Source organism: Lentinula edodes, assembly GCF_021015755.1.
Source record: "Lentinula edodes strain Le(Bin) 0899 ss11 chromosome Unknown C8R40scaffold_13, whole genome shotgun sequence".
NCBI lineage: Eukaryota > Fungi > Basidiomycota > Agaricomycetes > Agaricales > Omphalotaceae > Lentinula > Lentinula edodes.
The window spans coordinates 255681-273975 of NW_025764319.1; the positions used below are offsets into that span (position 1 = coordinate 255681).

The 18295-nt window shown below is 46.3% G+C and overlaps 8 protein-coding genes across 8 annotated transcripts; 4 read left to right on the forward strand and 4 right to left on the reverse strand.

The window, feature by feature from the left end:
• Positions 1-22: 22 nt before the first annotated feature.
• On the reverse strand, positions 23-2319 carry C8R40DRAFT_1169437 (DNA photolyase, FAD-binding/Cryptochrome; the record flags this gene model as incomplete). Its single annotated transcript, XM_046231374.1, has 9 exons — positions 23-147; positions 205-268; positions 337-465; positions 527-998; positions 1061-1218; positions 1272-1505; positions 1555-1818; positions 1877-2034; positions 2088-2319. 9 exons carry the CDS (start codon positions 2317-2319, stop codon positions 23-25), a joined length of 1836 nt encoding a protein of 611 aa, XP_046087417.1.
• Positions 2320-2567: 248 nt separating this feature from the next.
• On the reverse strand, positions 2568-4103 carry C8R40DRAFT_1169438 (eRF1 domain 1-domain-containing protein; the record flags this gene model as incomplete). Its single annotated transcript, XM_046231375.1, has 6 exons — positions 2568-2701; positions 2755-2861; positions 2915-3031; positions 3083-3138; positions 3190-3904; positions 3970-4103. The coding sequence occupies 6 exons, from the start codon at positions 4101-4103 to the stop codon at positions 2568-2570; spliced, it is 1263 nt and encodes a 420-aa protein (XP_046087418.1).
• Positions 4104-4130: 27 nt separating this feature from the next.
• On the forward strand, positions 4131-5520 carry C8R40DRAFT_1099299 (thioredoxin-like protein). Its single transcript, XM_046227856.1, has 8 exons — positions 4131-4172; positions 4226-4408; positions 4477-4563; positions 4627-4702; positions 4753-4886; positions 4942-5018; positions 5077-5221; positions 5278-5520. The coding sequence occupies exons 1-7, from the start codon at positions 4165-4167 to the stop codon at positions 5184-5186; spliced, it is 675 nt and encodes a 224-aa protein (XP_046087419.1). The 5' UTR covers positions 4131-4164; the 3' UTR covers positions 5187-5221; positions 5278-5520.
• A 1102-nt stretch (positions 5521-6622) lies between these two features.
• On the forward strand, positions 6623-10378 carry C8R40DRAFT_1099307 (DUF1793-domain-containing protein). The gene is made up of 20 exons (XM_046227857.1): positions 6623-6807; positions 6867-7285; positions 7338-7448; positions 7502-7579; positions 7636-7844; positions 7909-7960; positions 8016-8303; positions 8358-8568; positions 8636-8797; positions 8850-8912; positions 8966-9039; positions 9101-9295; positions 9363-9437; positions 9505-9598; positions 9657-9683; positions 9739-9766; positions 9830-9849; positions 9905-10081; positions 10159-10166; positions 10222-10378. Exons 2-20 carry the CDS (start codon positions 7100-7102, stop codon positions 10231-10233), a joined length of 2070 nt encoding a protein of 689 aa, XP_046087420.1. The 5' UTR covers positions 6623-6807; positions 6867-7099; the 3' UTR covers positions 10234-10378.
• On the forward strand, positions 10356-11731 carry C8R40DRAFT_1264575 (uncharacterized protein; the record flags this gene model as incomplete). The annotated part of the gene is made up of 4 exons (XM_046233893.1): positions 10356-10842; positions 10923-10953; positions 11247-11518; positions 11557-11731. Exons 1-4 carry the CDS (start codon positions 10580-10582, stop codon positions 11729-11731), a joined length of 741 nt encoding a protein of 246 aa, XP_046087421.1. The 5' UTR covers positions 10356-10579.
• Positions 11732-13957: 2226 nt separating this feature from the next.
• Positions 13958-15301, forward strand: C8R40DRAFT_1099321 (uncharacterized protein). The gene has a single exon (XM_046227858.1). The coding sequence runs from the start codon at positions 14205-14207 to the stop codon at positions 14832-14834; it is 630 nt and encodes a 209-aa protein (XP_046087422.1). The 5' UTR covers positions 13958-14204; the 3' UTR covers positions 14835-15301.
• A 244-nt stretch (positions 15302-15545) lies between these two features.
• C8R40DRAFT_1160171 (uncharacterized protein) lies at positions 15546-16847 on the reverse strand (the record flags this gene model as incomplete). Its single annotated transcript, XM_046229979.1, has 1 exon — positions 15546-16847. One exon carries the CDS (start codon positions 16845-16847, stop codon positions 15546-15548), a length of 1302 nt encoding a protein of 433 aa, XP_046087423.1.
• Positions 16848-16977: 130 nt separating this feature from the next.
• On the reverse strand, positions 16978-18151 carry C8R40DRAFT_1169445 (uncharacterized protein; the record flags this gene model as incomplete). The annotated part of the gene is made up of 4 exons (XM_046231376.1): positions 16978-17466; positions 17524-17656; positions 17705-17828; positions 17884-18151. 4 exons carry the CDS (start codon positions 18149-18151, stop codon positions 16978-16980), a joined length of 1014 nt encoding a protein of 337 aa, XP_046087424.1.
• Positions 18152-18295: the final 144 nt, after the last annotated feature.

The window sequence follows — 18295 nt, forward strand, 5'->3', positions numbered from 1 at the left end:
TTTATATCTTGATTCTTGAACATTATTTACTGGCCGCTCCTGCGTTCTTGAACCGTTCCAGTGCTCGTTGGCGACCCTCTTCGTGACTGATGATAGGATGTGGGTAACCAAGCTTACTGGCTACTGAAGCAGAGGGATTGTGCAAATCTATTATAAAACTCGATTAGCCCGAATACTTCTCTTACAAAAATTTCTCAACTTTACCTGGACCTCGAAGTTTGGACAGTTCTGGCACGAACTCTCGAATGAAATCACCAGTTGGATCAACCTTCCGAATGAGGGGGTAAGTATGTGACATACATATAATGAATCAAGGGGATGGTCAAAAACACAAACCTTTATGCTCTGCGAATAAGGATTGAAAATGCGGAAATATGGGCAGGGATCAACACCTGTGCTAGCTGACCACTGCCATCCCCCATTGTTTGACGCAAGGTCACCGTCAATCAAGTTCTCCATGAAGTACTAAAAACGACGAAATGGCAAGTGAGAATCACAAAAGCATTTGTATGTGGTTTGGACTCACTCGTTCTCCAACTCTCCAATCAATCATCAGGTCTTTCGTCAGATACATCGCGGTGATCATACGAAAGCGGTTGTGCACCCAACCCATCTGTTGAATGCATCTCATGGCAGCATCAACGACTGGAACCCCGGTCATGCCTTCCTTCCATCGTCTCAGCACTTCAGCGTCTTCCTGTTGTCCGACCGGGTCAGGATCATCATCGTTGTACCCTTTACCGACATCCCCTCCTCCAGCTCCGGCTTCCTGATGCGCCTCCCACTCTACAGCAGCGAATTTCTCAAGGTATGGTCGCCCCATGCTAACGCGAGGGAAAAAAGCTAAAATTCCGGTGTAAAAATCGCGCCACGCCAGTTCCTGAATCCATCGCCCGACGCCTGTGTCGCGGGATCCATCGACCTTTTTGGACTTTTGCAGCTTCAGCGTCGCACGAACACATTCGCGAATGGATATAACGCCTGCAGATAGGTAGGGACTTTTTTGAATATATCAGCCTTGGATTGAGTGCCCTATATGGGTACGTTGGAATGAGTTTACCTGAGACGACTGGTGGTATCACGATCGGCGTTGTCGCGATCTTGACCATATTTCATGATACGGCTGGCTTTATCCGAGGATTCTGCTCCTTCGGCCACCGGATTGGCGGCACCCATCTGCGAGGAACGGGATTTGGTATGCAGGAAAAGACTAAGAATCTGATTTCATTTGTAAGATTATGCATGTAGATTTAGATGAGAGAAGGTTATACTTGGAGTGCAACTTCCTCTCCTGCTGGCCACACAGTTGCCATTGTCTGCTTATCGTCGTCTTCCATTTCGAATCCTGGAACAAATTTGGGCACTTCACACTCAAACAATCTGGAAAGCTCTGTGTCTTCTCGGACTCCATCAACGTTGGGATGTGGATCCGGATACTCAGTGAGGTATTGATCTTGGTTGTCGTTCAAGACCGAAATCCATTTCCGCTGATACGGAGAGTATACCTGTCCAAATATCAGATGTGAGTTCAGAGATTGTGTGTTTCTACTTCACCGAATATGCTTTATTTTCCTTGGTTGTAACGACACCAGGTTCTATGATGCATTTGTTGTGGACAAAATGTGCGCGAACGCCCTTGGATTTGGCCAACGAACAGACTTCCATATCTCGCCTGAGCTCGTCTACCTCGTATTCGATGTTACCATATATGTTTGTACATTTCCAGTCTTGCGTTAAAGACAACACCGCAGCAGGAAGAGTCTTGCGAACGCTGTGGGTACTAGTGTAAAGAGGAATGTTCAATTCGGCCAAAGAGTTCTGAGAATTTTATCATTATCGATAGTTTAGTGAACACTCTAACACCAAGTGAACTCACCCTGATCTTTGCCAAATTTCGAAGGGTGAAATCAATCCTGCGAGGACCTCGATCGTGTGCTTTGTAATCTTGCGGAGATATGACAAAAAGCACAATCAGTGGAATTTCCTCCTTCTTTGCTTGGGCAGAAGCCAAGGAAAGCGCATGATTGTCCGAAACTATTCAAAAATAATCAGCTTGAACCTCGCGACAAAACACTAAACGCACTCACTCCTAAGGTCAGCCATCCTCATCCAATAAACGACCGCGTTGCCACTTTTGACTTTTTCACTCTGATTCTTTACTGCTTCCAAAAGTTTATCCATTGGTTGGTCTGCATCGACGGCTGCAGCGTTCTGAGCTGTGGCGACTTTCCTTGGAGCGAAAGAAGCAATGCGAGGACGTTTAGCGATTTCACTGAGTTCGTTGCCAGCGCTTGTGGATCTGGCACGCTTGGGTGCCATTGTGGAAAAACGATTGACTTGGGCGAAACAGAATCTCAACATTTTCTTGGTTTCTTATACTTGGCGGCAGGAATCGATCGAAGTAGATGATCGCGAAGGGTGACGTAATCTATAAATTCCCAAAATGGAGGCAATCAAAGCTGGGGAGAGATTCGGAAAACTTGGCTAAATTCATCTCTCGCATTTCCAAACCCTGATATTTGCACTCGAAATACGAGTACAAACCTGATATAAGCCTGTAAATATTATCAGCCTCCCTCCTTTTCGTCTACTTGCATTTCTAGTTTCTTCCGTTCCTCCTCCTCCTTTTCCTCGGCTTCGACTACTTCAATATCCAGCGGGAATGTAAGAATCGCCGCTATTCCGGTCAACTGATTCAGTTCTGTGAACGCTGTCAGTAGACGAGTCTTCATTGTGAATGGGCTGAGCACATACGTTGACCTGATTCATGCATGCTAGAAAATATAACCGCGTCTCCACCTGTCTGTTTTACCTTTTCAACAAGAGCGACATATCTTTTCCGTGTCTCAGGATCGCTTGCTCTATCGTAGGAAAAATCAGGTTTCTGCTTTCTGGGTGTGAAGCATAGACGCACCGAAAGAGTTCATCAGATATTAGAAGCGTGCCTATGGCGCCTCTATCTGCTGCTAAAATAACATGTTTCGGCCCATACCATGCCCGTAGCTCATCGCTTGCAAGCATTTTATGGAATCTGGATAATTGACGTTAGCACTAGGACGTTCATTATTCAAGTTTCATTTACTTGTCCAGTGTCAATCCCTCTCTTGCGAATTTCGTTTCCTTCAACTGTGCACTGATCTGCGGACCACATGTCAACACCAAATTCAAGACAAAAGACAAAGAATTTACCTCAGGGCTTTTCAAAACTTCGACCAGACTATGCACATGCGGGCTGCTAATATGAATCTTGATGCCTTTTTCCTTCAGCGCCCGCTGGAGGACCTTATCATTCCTTTTTCCCGCTTCTTGCATCACATAATCGTACACAGAATCTCTCACCCATCCTGGACTCGCAAAAACAATTGCCTTCAATCCCACATTGCCGAACGGAATATGTCGTATGAAAGCGTCGTATAAAACACCGTAGAATTTTGTCAATGCCTTTTCGTGTTGAGATGACCCCGCCGATGCAGCTTTACGAGGGATAGGAACGGATATTCGATGAGTGACCAACGTCATATGTTCTGAGAGGAGACAGAAGGCTGCCGTTCCCTCTCCGCAGACAATCGCTCCAACCTCTGCGCCTCTGCCTGGGACAATAGCCTCTTGTACACGCGACAAGGCAATACTATCCCACCCGTTCGCCTTTTCTATCCGCACGTCCCGGTTAGCTTCGATATCCAGAGTGTGAAATGCGCCGAGTTTCACATGCGGGTTCTCTACAATGACTCGACCAGCGATCTGTAACGCTGCGCTGTTGTTCGATCCACTTGGATCCGTGGAAGAGGATTGCTCTGCAGCTGCAGAATACGAAGAAAATTCTACATTGGTGACTTCGAGTGTGAGGTTGAGCCGAATTCTCTGAGAGTCTATAGATCCGGTAGCGGATGTCTTTTGTACACGGCTAGAATCAAACTTGCAAAATGAACTAATCAAGAAGGCCAAAAGAGATAGGGTTTGTATACTTACCGAATCGCGGGCGCACGCACTGAGTCGCCCTTCTGGATAAGATTATATAAATGCCACATGTCTTCGTCGTCTTCTGGTCGTAAGGTGACATGGCCAGCGCCATGTTTGTCGACGTATTTGTTAATCAGTTTCATTGTCGACGTCGATGATCAAGTTGCGGCTTTCGGGCCGGACTTCGTCTTTTCGACTTGAAGCATGGATAGGTGACCTTGCTCTGAAGTTCTTGTTATCATCCCTGACCTTGATCTGACTTTAGCAATCCAAGAATAACATCACTGGCATCTCGACTTGTTGAGCCCAACCATTCAGATCGATCTAAACACGAGGAGGATGCAGACTACGACGACGACGACGCTTTGTTCGCAGAGCTGGAAGAAGAGATAGAGAACGACAACAGCTCTGCAATGAGAGAGCAAGGACTTGAGACGCTCAGGAGGGAGTAAGTCAAGCTCAGAGCTCCAGCTATTTATATCGATGGTGACTATTGACGAATCAAGTTTGAAACAGAATGGCACGAATGCGGGAAATGAAGCAGAGTCAATACGGGACGTACAACGAAATATCAGATGAAAAGGAAGTGGTGCGGGTAACAGCGTACGCGTTTTGAGTTATGACACCTTTCATCCCAGTACAATGTGCTAATGGGAACCATTCCAGACACGAACCAAGATGTGTCGTACATTTCTATCACCCCAACTTCAAACGATGCGAAATCATGGACAAGCAGCTTGCTGTAAGCTTCCTCATCGCGCCTCAGTCATGATCTTTTACGAAAGAGTACAGAAAATTGCCCCAAAATACTTCAACACAAGATTCTTCCGCGTCTTTGTAGAAAACATCCCTTGGCTGGTCGAGAAACTCTCAATCAAGGTTCTACCTTGCGTGATCTGCTTTGTAAAGGGCGTTACCAAAGATCGGTGAGTATCGTTGGATCTGTCTGTTCTCATTTTTGCTCATCAGAAACGCATGTAGGATAATTGGCTTCGAGGAACTTGGGAATAATGATGCTTTCACGACAGCAGCACTGGAGTTGAGACTGTCCGTTTGCGGTGTGTATTCTTTTTACTCTGTGTACGAAATCCCGGGGGTTCTGAAGCGGTCCTTAAGGTGTGATACAAAAGCCCACTGGAAATGTACTGGACCCAATCTACTCAGTGTCTAATAAAGGTCGTCGCGAAGAGGATGATAACGGTGATGTTTTCGATTTGGATGACTAGATCCAGATAATCCCGAAATCACTGAGTAAGGCTGAGTAAGTCGAAGTCGGTCCTTGTCTCTGTATCAGATTGGTAAACCTTTGTTTTGTAGATCCTATCATCGAGTCGATGTACTGTCATATTCTTCTTTATATCCAATCTAGTCAAGGATTTCGAACTTTGCCATGAAACTTTAAACTTGAGAGAGAATCAGATGTGTGGCTTCTTTTCTTGTTACTTACTTGTATCAGTACAAAGTCGACGGACGTGTGCCCTGCTCTTGTTCCAAAAGAGGAAATCATCCTACCGTTTTTGGTATAGCAAATTTTAGCAACAAGATTCACCAATAACGCTCGCACGGATAGGTTACTATGCCATTTTGTGGAATCCTGTACTAACAGAGGTGTATAAAACAGGATATCTCAGCCAAATTAGCTTTCAGGCCCTTTGGAGTCGCACAACTGCCCTTGTCCCTCCTTTGCAAAATACCTCATTTTATACCCTTGCCAACTCTATACCATCTGTAGTACCTTTCTCGAGGCCAACTCAGCATTCGCATTCCATGTCTTCAGACAGCACGATGACTTTAAGTCTCTTCCAATCCACTCCTTCTCATCCATCTCCTTTCAACGGGCTGGGCCTGTTTGTACCTGCTGCCGCTGATCCACGAGAGTCACACGATGTCTATGGACAACTCTGGGAGGTGCTGCGTCCATTAATTTGGAGCTCGAGCGATGCCGACTCGGAAACAACAGGAGACGCGTCATCTCCCGGGACACGGAGAAAATCCTCACTCTCGCTTTCGAGGTTTTGGAGTTTCTGAATTTCCGCTACGTGCGTATATGATTTTCCCATTGACAACAGATTGCTGACCTTGATGTGTTCAGCAGACCCACCGCCAAGTGTGTAGAGCCCGCAATGTGCACAGAATTATTTCTTGGGACGGCCAGTAATTCCCCGTCTGTTGCAGGCTTTTGATAATATGGAGCTCGGATATTCATATACATACAGGGATGGCCCACAGCCTGCAGGAGGTTTACAATCCGGCCGGATATTCGATAATCTCATGCATCTTCATAGATCTTCATATCACTGATTTATCACTTCCATCGTATGACACCATATTAAGCAAACATTGCAGTCCAAACCAATTCCCTTCTGTGTTGTACTATGTAGATTGTATAGACATCGAATCTTGAAGAAAACCAACCTCAACGCATGTTTTCGTAGACGGTCAACCGATGCTTCGGGTAATATTTCGAGGCCCGGGTTCAGAATTCAAAAAGCCAGCGGGAAAACTTTTTCACAAACTAAAGATGTATGTCAGAACGGAGTGAAAACTTTTTAGAATATAGCTACATATGTAAGAGCTACAGAAATATCTTGTAGAGCTCCATGAGCCGAGAAGTCGAGTAAAAGTTCTTTCGTCATCGGCGCTAATGAATTGATTCTCATCCAACTGATCACTCGAAGTATGCTCAGTCAAGCATCTGATTTTGCCAGAATCCCAATGTTGAAGATCATTCTATTTGTAGTCTTTAACCTCACGCTACCTCTCAAATTCAATGGAAGAACTAGGCATCTATTTTCTCATTTGGACAAATTTCATCATAAACGAATCACTTGTTCATCTTTCCTCGAGGTAAGTTTCATGGTTATTCGTTGTGCCTTGTCTCTAAGTACAGCTTCCATGCTTTTCAGTTGGTGACTTATGAATTTCATTGGGTCTCATGATTCTTCACTGCTTCTCTCTGTGCTTCAATTATACTGTTGCATACGCCGACGGCTTGCGATGGTATAAGCAACGATCAGCCGCCATATGAGCCTTGGCAGTTGAATGAAACTCGAAAAAATTATAAAGATGTGCCTTGAAATATCCGACTTCTTGAATTATCCGACTCCATTTTGTCTTCCCTTCCACCTTCTCCCCAACAATGCGCTCTCTACATCATATTCCTCTCTCTGCTTTCCTTCTCTCCGCGGTCTATGCGTGGACATCAACCCCATTCAACCCTCCTTCGGTTCCCCTTGCAGTCAGGACGCCTTACCTCTCTTGCTGGCTCCCGCAAGGAAGTGGTAATGCTCTCAATTCCGTTTGGCCAGAATTTTGGACCGGCTCTGTATGTGGTACTTTATTCTTTCTTGGCACCAGCTAATATTGTGGTTTTACAGATTCTCGGATGGGCAGGTTTTGTCAAGGTCGACGGAGTTGCTTATAGTTTCTTGGGAGCTCCCGCTGTGTCAGGCGCGACTTTTTCCCAAGCTACGCAACAGAGCTTTTCTGTAATATATCTTTTTGATTTCAGTCGCATTCCTACCTGACCTTCTGTCACTAGTTCACCTCTACTCAGAGCACATTCGTCCTTTCTGCCGGCCCGATCGACGTGACCGTCAACTTCCTCAGCCCAGTCGAGGTCTGTTCATTCTATTAATCACCAGCTTGAGTCTTATCAAAAGCTCCCGTACATAGCCAACCGATCTTGTCAAACAATCCGTGCCATTCTCGTACATGGCTGTCTCCGCGGCATCTACTGATGGAGCGACGCATTCTGTCCAAATTTATTCTGATATCAGTGCTGAATGGGTTTCTGGCGACGATTCATTAACTGTCAATTGGACAACAACGACTGGTGATATCTTAACTCATCAGGTTCAGCTGACATCACCGACATTGTATGGGTAAGTGTTACTACTTACGATAGAATATCCACTGTTTCGAGTTCTGAAATCTTTTTTCTCTTAGAGAAGTCAGTGATCACACACAATATGGATCGGCCTTCTACTCTACACCAAACGTAAGTACATGCCTTGGTTAGAACAACATTGTATATTCATTTGAATTGGTCATAGACTGTATCTGCTACTTATCAAACGGGACAGGATATCGTAGTCCGTGCCCAGTTCATCAACAACGGTGTGCTCGCAAACACTGAAGACACCAACTTCCGCGCTGTCAGCAATGATTGGCCCGTTTTTGGTCTAGCTCACAACCTCGGTAGTGTCGGCAGCACCGAATCCTCTCCGGTGATTTACTCTGTCGGACACATTCGAGATCCAGCCCTTGAATATGTGGTCGTTGGTGGTACACAAGCACGGAGCTTGTACTTCTGGAGCGAATATTCCACGCCTGCTGCAGTGGTAGGCGATATTTTCTTGATCAAGTTCGTTTTTTCACGTTCCGATGGACTATAGATATCAGAGTTCCTTGGGGATTACAGTGCTGCGTTGACCAGAGCCACCACTTTTGATGCTAAAGTTCAGAGTGATGCTAGTGCCATCTCTACTGAATATGCGGGCATCGTCGCTCTGTCTGTTCGTCAGTCCCTGGGTGCCAATGAAATAACCATCAGCAAAGAATCAAGCGGAGCATGGAATACCAGTGATGTTATGGTGTTCCTTAAAGGTGAGTGTCTACTATATCTTCGTGCTTCCACCGATTTGATTCGTCCGGCTAAAGAAAAACATTTTAGAAATATCCAGTGACGGAAATGTGAACACAGTAGATGTCATTAACCCCGCCTGGCCTATATACCTGTATACCAACCCCGCACTCGGAAAATACCTGTTAGAAGGACTTTTCCGTTATCAGGAGACTGGACTTTACCCTAACAAATGGAGCGTGCATGACCTCGGTGAGTCGAATATTCATGACGTTTTATTACTAGTACTGATTCACCTTTACAGGCGCAAGCTATCCCAAAGCTCTTGGGCATAATGACGGTGCGGACGAAGCAATGCCAGTTGAAGGTAACTGTATTCCTTTTCAAAAAATTCGGTCTTCATTCAACGAACGGTCTCAGAATGTGGCAACATGCTCATGATGGCACTGAGCTATGCGCAAAAGTCTGGCGATAACTCACAACTCGCAGCCTACGTATGCCTCGTCCCCTACCGATATCGCCAAAATCTGCGTTGCTTATTACTTCTTCCCTTAGTCGAACTTGCTCGATCAGTGGACTCAGTACCTCATCTCCGACTCTTTGATTCCCGGGAATCAAATATCCACAGACGACTTTGCTGGTTCGTTGGCTAACCAAACCAATCTCGCTATCAAAGGTATCGTTGGAATCAAAGCGATGTCCGAGATCTGGGGGATTTTGGGCAATACGGCGCAGCAGAACAACTATAGTGTGAGTGGATAATTCATAAGAGTCTCGTACACACAGTTAAGAAGCCTAATTTTATACGCCTACATAGTCCATCGCATCGAACTACGTCACTCAGTGGCAAACTTTTGCAACTTCGACTACCGGGCCACATCTTACACTCGATGTAAGCAAACTCTGGGTCTTACCTAAGTGCCCGCCGTTCACTGAATTGACTATTACGCGGAATCTAGTACAACGACGAGAGCTCTTGGGGATTATCCTACAACCTCTTTGGAGACAAACTGTTGGGCCTGAACTTGTTCCCTGCGTCGGTGTATGATGAACGTATGTCACTCTCCATCTTTCTAGAACTTGAGTTGGGCTCATATATTCTTAACCTCAGAGACGGCTTGGTATCCTACTGTCGATAGTAAGTTGGTTATCGTTATCTCCGCTTGCGAGCTTTCCTCTAATTTATCTTTCAGACGCATTTGGTGTACCTTTGGACACTCGGTGAGTTTAACGCTAAGCAACCACATCCCGTACCAGACCTAACGCGCCTTTCCTGGTTGCTAGACACACATACACAAAAACAGGTAACTATTTCCCCTTGAGTTTTGCGTAACCCTGTCTCATGCTCTATGGTTTCAGACTGGCAAATCTGGACTTCAACACTTATGACTAACACTGCTACCAGAGATATCTTCATCGAGGCTGTATACAAGTGGGCGTCGAGTGGAACGAATAATGCTCCGCTTGGCGACTGGTACGACACGATTGCGGGGGCTCCGGAAGGATTCAGAGCGAGACCGGTTGTCGGTGGACATCGTAAGCAGCTTGTTTTATGTGGATGCAATACTATAGGATGCTGACTATGGGGCATTTGATTTCGTCTGTTCCTATAGTCGCCCATGTGAGTAAACCTTGTTTATGATGCTTCTGGTCGTTGCTCAATACGTCTAATGTAGCTCGTTCTATGAGGAGCTGAGTAGGAAGGCGCATTTATTGGGTAATGAAAACTGTTACAAGTCCTCGGAGACGGAGGTCAGAGCATGATACTTGGGTTTTGTATCTTTCGAATGGAAATAAACAACGGCGATTTATGCCACTCTCTTTTTTGCAACCCAATGGGCCCGATTTTGAATCAGTTCGGTGCTCGATTGTTGAGCGCGACATAACATATGCAAGTAAAAGACCGCTATGAACTTGAAGAGCGGATAGGGCAATTCGCCCGCGGTATTGTGCCAAGGGAGTAAAGGGAAGGAGTTTTTTGACTTGAATTGGATTCTCAGAATAGGGCTTTACTTCACTTCACCTCAATGTACTATGACACTACCGTTCACTGCGGTTGAACCAGATGGCACATACTCACGCCCTGCCCGTTGCCATTCACGCTCTTTTCACATCCCGATGCAAGACCTCCGTTCAGTTTCCCCATTCACCTCCCCGTTTGACACTATGCCGAGGTTGGCGAGGGCTTTCGACTCCGCCTTGGAAACAGTAACTGGATCCCCGGTGTTTCTACGGAAACTTTGTAGGTTCGGGTTTGTAGGCGGCATTCACGAGGTCATCTGGGCACAGCTCCGAAGGTGAGCGGTAATTAAACTATGTCTTGTGCTGACTGCTCCTTTCTGCTTCCTTTCAGTGGTTATCTGATCGTTATACATAGTTTCAATTCTGCAATTGCCAAGTACTACCAAGTACGTACTTTATTATGCTACTCGAAAGTTGTGCAAATATCAAAATATACAAATGGGAAGCTAGGGGATCGATTATACAAAAGACAAGTCGTCGAAGGGGGATGTTTACGATAAGGGTAACTGCGGCATGTAGCCACCAATGATTAAGAATCAAAACGAATACAAATGCAAAAAGAGCTATGCTGTATTTGGAGCCTGAGTAGGGTTTCTGCGTCCTAGACCATGCTGAGGTATAGACATGAACTGGGAACATGTCATACCTCCACGACTCCCGTCCTGAAGCTCCCGTCTAGGACTACGTGCTGGACGGGGTGGCAGTGGCGCTAATTGATCACCGGGAAGAGGACGGGCGGCGCCGCTGTTTAATGCAAAGGCAGGAATGGGTGGTACAGGGGGAGGTGAAGCAGCCAAAGTCGGCGAAGCGGGTGGAGAACGATATGGGATGGCGAATTGGATTGAGCGACGATGGCTCAGAGTATGAGTGGATCCTCGAGAGGAAGTGGATGATGATGAAGATGAAGATGACGAAGCAAAGGATACGGGTGAACCCGGACTCGGGGGAGGAGTTGGTTTGAGTATCCCCTTGGATGGTGTGCTACGTAGTAATGAGCGCGGAGGAGATGACCTCGAGCTTGGTCCGGATCTTTCCGACATTCTCCTTGAACGCGCTGGTGGTAATGGCAATGGACCCAAAGTGGCAACGTCGGGTGACACAGCGCGTGGAGGAGGAGACAGTGGTCGCGAGAATATGGATAGTGAGGACGCCATTGAAAGATGATATCGATAAACTCTGGGATCTTATAACAACTTGGAGTTCCGATTTCTACGCTTTTTAGTTGAGCGGAGCCGTGTCACTAATTAAAACGTCGAATACTTGTCAAAAAAATAAAGTATTAATGGTGGCGTACCAAAAAAGGCAAGATCTACTTGGGGGAAGCCTCGGAGACTCGCGGTCGGCACCGAAAGAAGAAATTTGCTGACGAGGATCAGTTCACCTGCTTCAATATCAATTTACCATTAATGGTCATTTTTGCGACATTCACCACCAGACTCACCGACGTTAACGGATACCTCAAGGCAAAAGATGCAAAGAGGTGCAACAACAGGCAACAATTTAGCCGACTTGCCCTTGAGCTTGGATGTTTGAACAACGAGTCCTTGAGTCGATAAGCAAATGTCCTGGGCTTCCATTCAAGATGCACTACTAGATTTTATAGTCCTAAATCCATCTACCTGACGTCGAGAGACAATGGAAGGCAAAATTGACATTTTTTCAACTCCATTGTTGTCCGTGAAAGGAAGGTTGTGGACACCGCACCCAATTCATTCTCAGGAAATCACCCGAACACGCCGAACATTCTTCAAGTTGATCCATATCTCCTGCCTGAAAAAGACCTGAAAAAGGACCTTCAGGTCTCAAAGCTACCAGAGCATCAATCAAACTTGAACGGCACCTGAAAATAATTGACTGTCCAAGACACCGACAAGTTTTTGACCAGTGACAGCGATTGGAAAGCATTGTGATTCTCTGGTGCTTCTTATTTCATTTGTTCTTCGAATTCTCTGCCTCCTTCTTCGTTCGAATCCGAACCATCGAAGCAGGAGAGAATCCGATGCAGTCGACTTTTATTTTCGATACGTCCAACGCTGAGTGGAAGGTATCGAGAAACACCGTCATCGTCGCACAGAACCAACAGGCTTATCTCTGCTTATCTCTGCAGCATCAGTGGGTCCCTCAGAGTCAGTGTACCGGTCCCGTACTAGTTCCCGATATGTTCGTTCTCCGTTAGCGCCGAGAACAGTATAACATTCCGCCCAAGTTCAAACTAAGCTTAACGGCGATAATCTCGTGGGTGGTGTAGTGGGTCTCACCCGACTGTAACTGTGGACTTTGGCGGGATTTCCTAGTCAACAAATTCATTATCAGCTGAAATTTCAAATAAGCAAAATGGACCACGAGTTTAAAAAAAATGCTGCGAACTGCTGCGAGGCCTCGTTGCATTTCTTGGGATCCGTTGCTGGGTTGTTTAGAAGCGCGCACACAAGGCATGTGTAGGCGTTGTCGACCGCGAATCATGGCTGAATCATGCATAGCGAGCAAAAAACACCCACGAAAAACTCGAGGCTGCAATGCTTCACGATTGCGTCAGAATGTAAGTCACTGTCAGGGACTGGCGGGAATATATGATATAGTCTTAGGCGAGGGATCTTACCCGAGATCCAAGCGGTAAAAACTCAAGTATACTCATCTCTGGACAGGGTCGAATACAGCATACTGCTGTTGCCTGCTGTTGCTCGAGCGATGCTGCAAGTATTTCGCTAGAGGACTGGACGCCGCGCCGCACTATCTGCTCCAGATAAAACGTCACGTCGAAAACCTGTGGCAAAAAAAAATAATACCAGTTGGATGCGTTACGTTGACGCTGGATAGACCAAAGGGACTGATATAGCAGTGGTCATAAGTGTGGCGCATACATGAATTATAGATGTCAGAGGATTACTAGATTACCAGAGATCGTCTGCATTAGAAGGAGCATGTAACGGTAGTTGCATAAAGTGACTAGAATAGACCGTGGAAGACCGGCAAGTGAGCAGTCTAAGGGGACAGTCAGAGAGTGTTATTATAACGGAGTGTTTGAAGAAAAGATCTTCCAGTACTGAGGAAGTGAGCCAAGCAAGGTGATTTGGACAAAGGAAATATGAATGAACGACGGGCGTCGGGGGATATGAGATGTGAAAAGCTGTGAAAGTGTAGTAAATGGAGAAGGTGACTTGAAGGCGAAATTAAATATATTTAAATTAATCTCGATTCGCCTTGACGTGGAATGACTACGGTTGGGATACGAGCGGTTCGAGCCTCATGAGCTGATAACAAAATACAAAGGCGCAAAAGTAGAGTTCATGAAGAAGACGACTTGAAATTTAGAATTTGTATAGTTTTATGAGAGTCCCGAAAGAAAGAGCGACAAAACGGGAAAGAATTTTCTCGATCCCGATCAGGAAACCCTTATTCCGTAAATAACCACGTTTTAACGTTTCAACTTTTTCCGTTTCAAAGATGCACGGTAACCGATTCTTTTCTTTTGTTTTTATATTTCGGGGGCGTGGCAAGGTCCTGTCAGAGAGTATAAAGTACGGAGGCTTCTAATTGCACAACAGTTTTCTTCCTCCGTGCTCGAGGTTTCTATTCGTTTTCGACTTTCTCTCTCTCTCTCCTCCCCAGGGCTTATTCTCTTTTTACACACACACCCATGTCCATCTTCGCTCGCCCAGAATCTCCTCCTCCACGAGCACCTTCGCCAGACTACTGTGCAGGCTTCAATCCTCTGCCGATACGTTCAAAAAAGTCACAGGCGTCGATGCGTCCGATGAGCTGCGACAGCGACGTGTCGAAGCAGAAACCGGTTCTTCGCAGTGTCCATAGCCTCGACACGGCGTACAATTCATCAGACGCGACTCATTTCGCTAATAATCCACAATTGCTCGGCCACGATCTTTCTAGACGGCCATCGAAAGGCATCCTAAAAGCTTCGCCTCCTCCGAGTCCATCCTTCGCTTCGATTTCATCGCGTTCATCCACCAGCTCTTCCAGAGGTCTGGTCCATAGCCGCTCTCTCCAGCTTGCTGTCCCATACCGCTCGCCGCCGGCCAGTCCCATTCTTGCTGCTCCGCCTCCACCAGTACCTCCGATACCTGCTCTCATCCTCCCCGATGCCGAGGAGAACGATGAAGAGAAGAACGAAGAGAAGAAAAAGAAAAAGGACGCAATTGAAGAAAAATCGCGCAAACGAAGGCACTCGAGAGCGGGAGGTGAGGCCAAGAGTCTGACTTCTCGCCTCTTTTCCCTGTGTACATCTCGACGAAACGTTGCTGTTTGTTGAGCTTAGAAGAGCTAGACTCTTTGCTCCCAGGGAGTCACAGTGTCGCTGCCGTCGCCTGCACCTGTGATATTCCTGTTTCTTGATGATTTCATGCTCATTATCGCTCGGCTAGTCCCCGAGTGTATGTATGTGTATGCTTCTTGTACATCCTGTACCCCCCCAGTTGTTGTATAAAAACCCAAAGGACTTACTCCCATTCATTCATTATCCTTACTCTCGTTCTAATTCGTATCATTCTTTTCGTATAATCCTAATTTCGTAGAGTTATACTTATGAAACACATAATTCTGCACTGCGTTCCTTGCTATCATCTTGCTGCAGTCTTTGTACTTGGTATATCTCAGTTACATACGTACGTATACATATTGCTCTGTACAGTACTTTGCGCCCGAGTCTGCACTCAGTTACATTGAAACTGTAATCAGATGCGATTGCCTGATAGACTCCCTTGAACATCGGGGCCAAGGCCTAGCCTTGGCGGAACCTTTCACATATTACGCCGCAGATCATTAAGCTCAGATTGAAATTCATAGAAACTTTCAAGTACCTTGTCCTCAAGGTACAGGACCTTCAGCTCTCGATTGCACCTTGGTCCCTAATACGACATTTCTGTTCCTGTGCGTCCTGTTTGGACCTGCACAACTAGTAACAATGTTATAGGCTTTGATTTAATTCCATCCGGGTGCGCACATACTTGTTTTTTCCCGACCGCTAGCCAGCCCATCCAATGATATAGTATGCGTACCGTACAATATTACCTTCTCCGGCTTCGTTCCCTACATCGTCCGATACGGAATATTGATCGATGTCGTCCTCTTCCTCTTCTTCCGCATCACATACAATGATCTCCCTTGAGAGTATGACCAAATCATTCTTAACCTTATCCAAACCAGGACCAGCAAACCTAAACTCCTGCTCGATCGTATTCGATTCAGCAACGAACGTGGGCCGGAGGGGTATGACAAGATGAAATACACCTCCTTGTCCGTTGTTGTTGTTGTTGTTCCTGTCCGGACAGTCTTTTTCCGATGAAGAAGGCTTCCGCAGCGTGTTCTGGACCACTTTGCGAATCCATGAAGCGTGTAAAGGTTCGTAGATAATGTCGGCACCGAATATGACATCGAATAGGCCGATGGTCGATGAAGTGTCCGCACCGGAAGTGATATCGGAGGGGGAGGAGAACGAAGACCAATCGAGGAATTGAGATGATATCGTCAAGGAAGGACTGGGAACTGGAAAGTTGGCCTCTATGTTAGCCTTCAAGTTATCTAGGACGGATGGATAGTAATCCGTAGAGATGATATCCATTTTGCATTCTGGAATTTTCAACATAGCAGCTTTGCCAGCAACGAGACTGACAAGACCTGTTCCAGCTCCAAGTTCCAGGACGCGGAAAGTCCTTTCAGATACATCTTCTACATCTACAGGATTAGGAAAGAACACAACCGTGTTATCCGCAATTTCTTCTGCCAGCACACAAGCCCCACCCCACGTCTGCGCGCCGACACTCCCAAAATAGTCTCCATTAGACGCGTTGGTCGATAAAGGGACATCGCTCAACGTGATCTGAATTCTCCCGCTGTCAAATTCAAAGTGACGCCGCACGGTACCTGCGGATGCTGTCCCAGCACAAATCGCCAGTAATGCTGCTGCCTCATCTTGGATATCAGCGAGATCGGGTGAGTCTGCAGAGTCAGACTCTAGGCGTGTAAGAGCAGATAACCATCGGAGAGCATAGGCATGCTCAAACGAGTCTTTGCGTATTGTCGTTAACGGTGATGACGAGCTCGGGGAGTGGAGCTCGGTGAGATTAGTCGGGGTTTTTGCTTTTTTCCGTCGAGAACCTCGAACATTCGGAACGTATATTTGACGCAAGTATGCAAGGCATTGGTGTAATATACGTGTTCCCGTAAATAATGATAAGGATTTGATGGGAGGGAGATAGCTTGTTGGAGGAACTGTGGATGAGAGGAATTCGGTTGTACTTGTGGAAGCGGAAGACAAATCGGGCATGGTCAAAGCGTGAGATATCACATCCTCAATTAGTCTAAGTTTCGAGTTCATTGTAAGCTTTCATATGTATTGATTATTTGGATGAATCGATGGTATATGGTATATTGGGATAATTCTTAGCGTCACGATATCAAAAGATGTTGACAAGGTACATCAAGACCCACAACAACCCAATCATACCATAACTCGACGTTCCCCATCGAATACTTCCAGCATCCACAAGCGGGACGGCAGCTCCTATCGTAGAATTCATACAGTCCAAAAGCGTTGTATCGACACCCGAAGGTAAAGGGACATCAGCTGTACCTTCCGAGTCGAAAACAGCAGTATTGTTATATCCGTCAAGTGTCAACGCAACAGTGCTTGAACGGAAATACTGCACAACCTGTTCGGGCTTGGGTGCATCAGGGGCAGAAGAGTTGTATAATACAGCAGAAGAACTTGACGATGCGCTGCTGGGAGTAAGGTGGGAGGAACAGTTGGCGTGAATGTCTGAAATGAGGTTGACTACTGTGGTGTTGTCCGATAGGATACGGAAGATGGAGGATGTAGAGTTGGATTGGAAGGCAGCTGTCATGAGTTTTCCACCTAGACGACTAGAATTGTCTGGAGATCCATACTAGAAATGATGTTACCATATATGCGTCGCGCCACACTCGTTGAGATTTATACATACTTCCTTTTCGTCGTATAGATAAGACGCTGATCCACCAGCGAGTCCTCCCCAAACTACAGGCCAGAAGAAGAACGGAAATCCGCGGCTCGCAACTCCCCTACCGGAGACACCTGGGTAACCGCTTCCGTATGTCCTGTGAATGGTTAATTTTCTGATTAACTACAAGCTACGAGACACCTACTTGGTTCCGTATATCTGGTCTCGAGTTGCACCGCCAGCCGAACGGCCTGCAAACAATTGACCTGAGGGAATGGTGATTATCTTCGTCACTCCATTACTATATGGTGTGATGGAACGACTTGAACCTATTATTAACGTGCGTGAAGTTTCATAAATTCACAAAATAGAGAATCCGCTCACCATAAATCGTTGAAGATGTGCTAGCAGTGGACCCTTTCGTGCCAGTGAGAGAACTACCAGCGCTCGAGCTACTGCCTTTACTGGGCGTCGAGCTTGAGCTTCCCTTGCCACCAGAGCTGGAGCTACTACCTTTTCCGGATGAGCTGGAGCCGCTGCCAGAGCCACTAGATCCCTTTCCGCTGCTGCTACTAGAGCTAGAGCTTCCTCCTCCTCCCGCACGTTTGTAAGATTTCTTGGTACTTCTAGTTGAAACCGAGGGGATATACATATTGTTCAAAACAATGAAGTGGGGCTTTTAACAGTCCGATATATATGTACCAACAACCAGTACAGCCGACCTACAGCTTTATTAAGGGACGGAGAATGCTTTTAGCGTGATTGGGCGGGATACTCACCTATACTCGCTCGAGGC

Bases quoted from the DNA above. Each gene is read 5' to 3' on its own strand.
- C8R40DRAFT_1099299 (XM_046227856.1), top strand. The intron at 4,564-4,626 runs GTACGCGTTTTG...GAACCATTCCAG, and splicing joins GAAGTGGTGCGGGTAACAGC to ACACGAACCAAGATGTGTCG. The intron at 5,019-5,076 runs GTGTGTATTCTT...GCGGTCCTTAAG, and splicing joins GTTGAGACTGTCCGTTTGCG to GTGTGATACAAAAGCCCACT.
- C8R40DRAFT_1099307 (XM_046227857.1), top strand. From the start codon at position 7,100: ATGCGCTCTCTACATCATATTCCTCTCTCTGCTTTCCTTCTCTCCGCG. The intron at 7,286-7,337 runs GTATGTGGTACT...GTGGTTTTACAG, and splicing joins CAGAATTTTGGACCGGCTCT to ATTCTCGGATGGGCAGGTTT. The intron at 7,961-8,015 runs GTAAGTACATGC...AATTGGTCATAG, and splicing joins CCTTCTACTCTACACCAAAC to ACTGTATCTGCTACTTATCA.
- C8R40DRAFT_1099321 (XM_046227858.1), top strand. From the start codon at position 14,205: ATGTCCATCTTCGCTCGCCCAGAATCTCCTCCTCCACGAGCACCTTCG.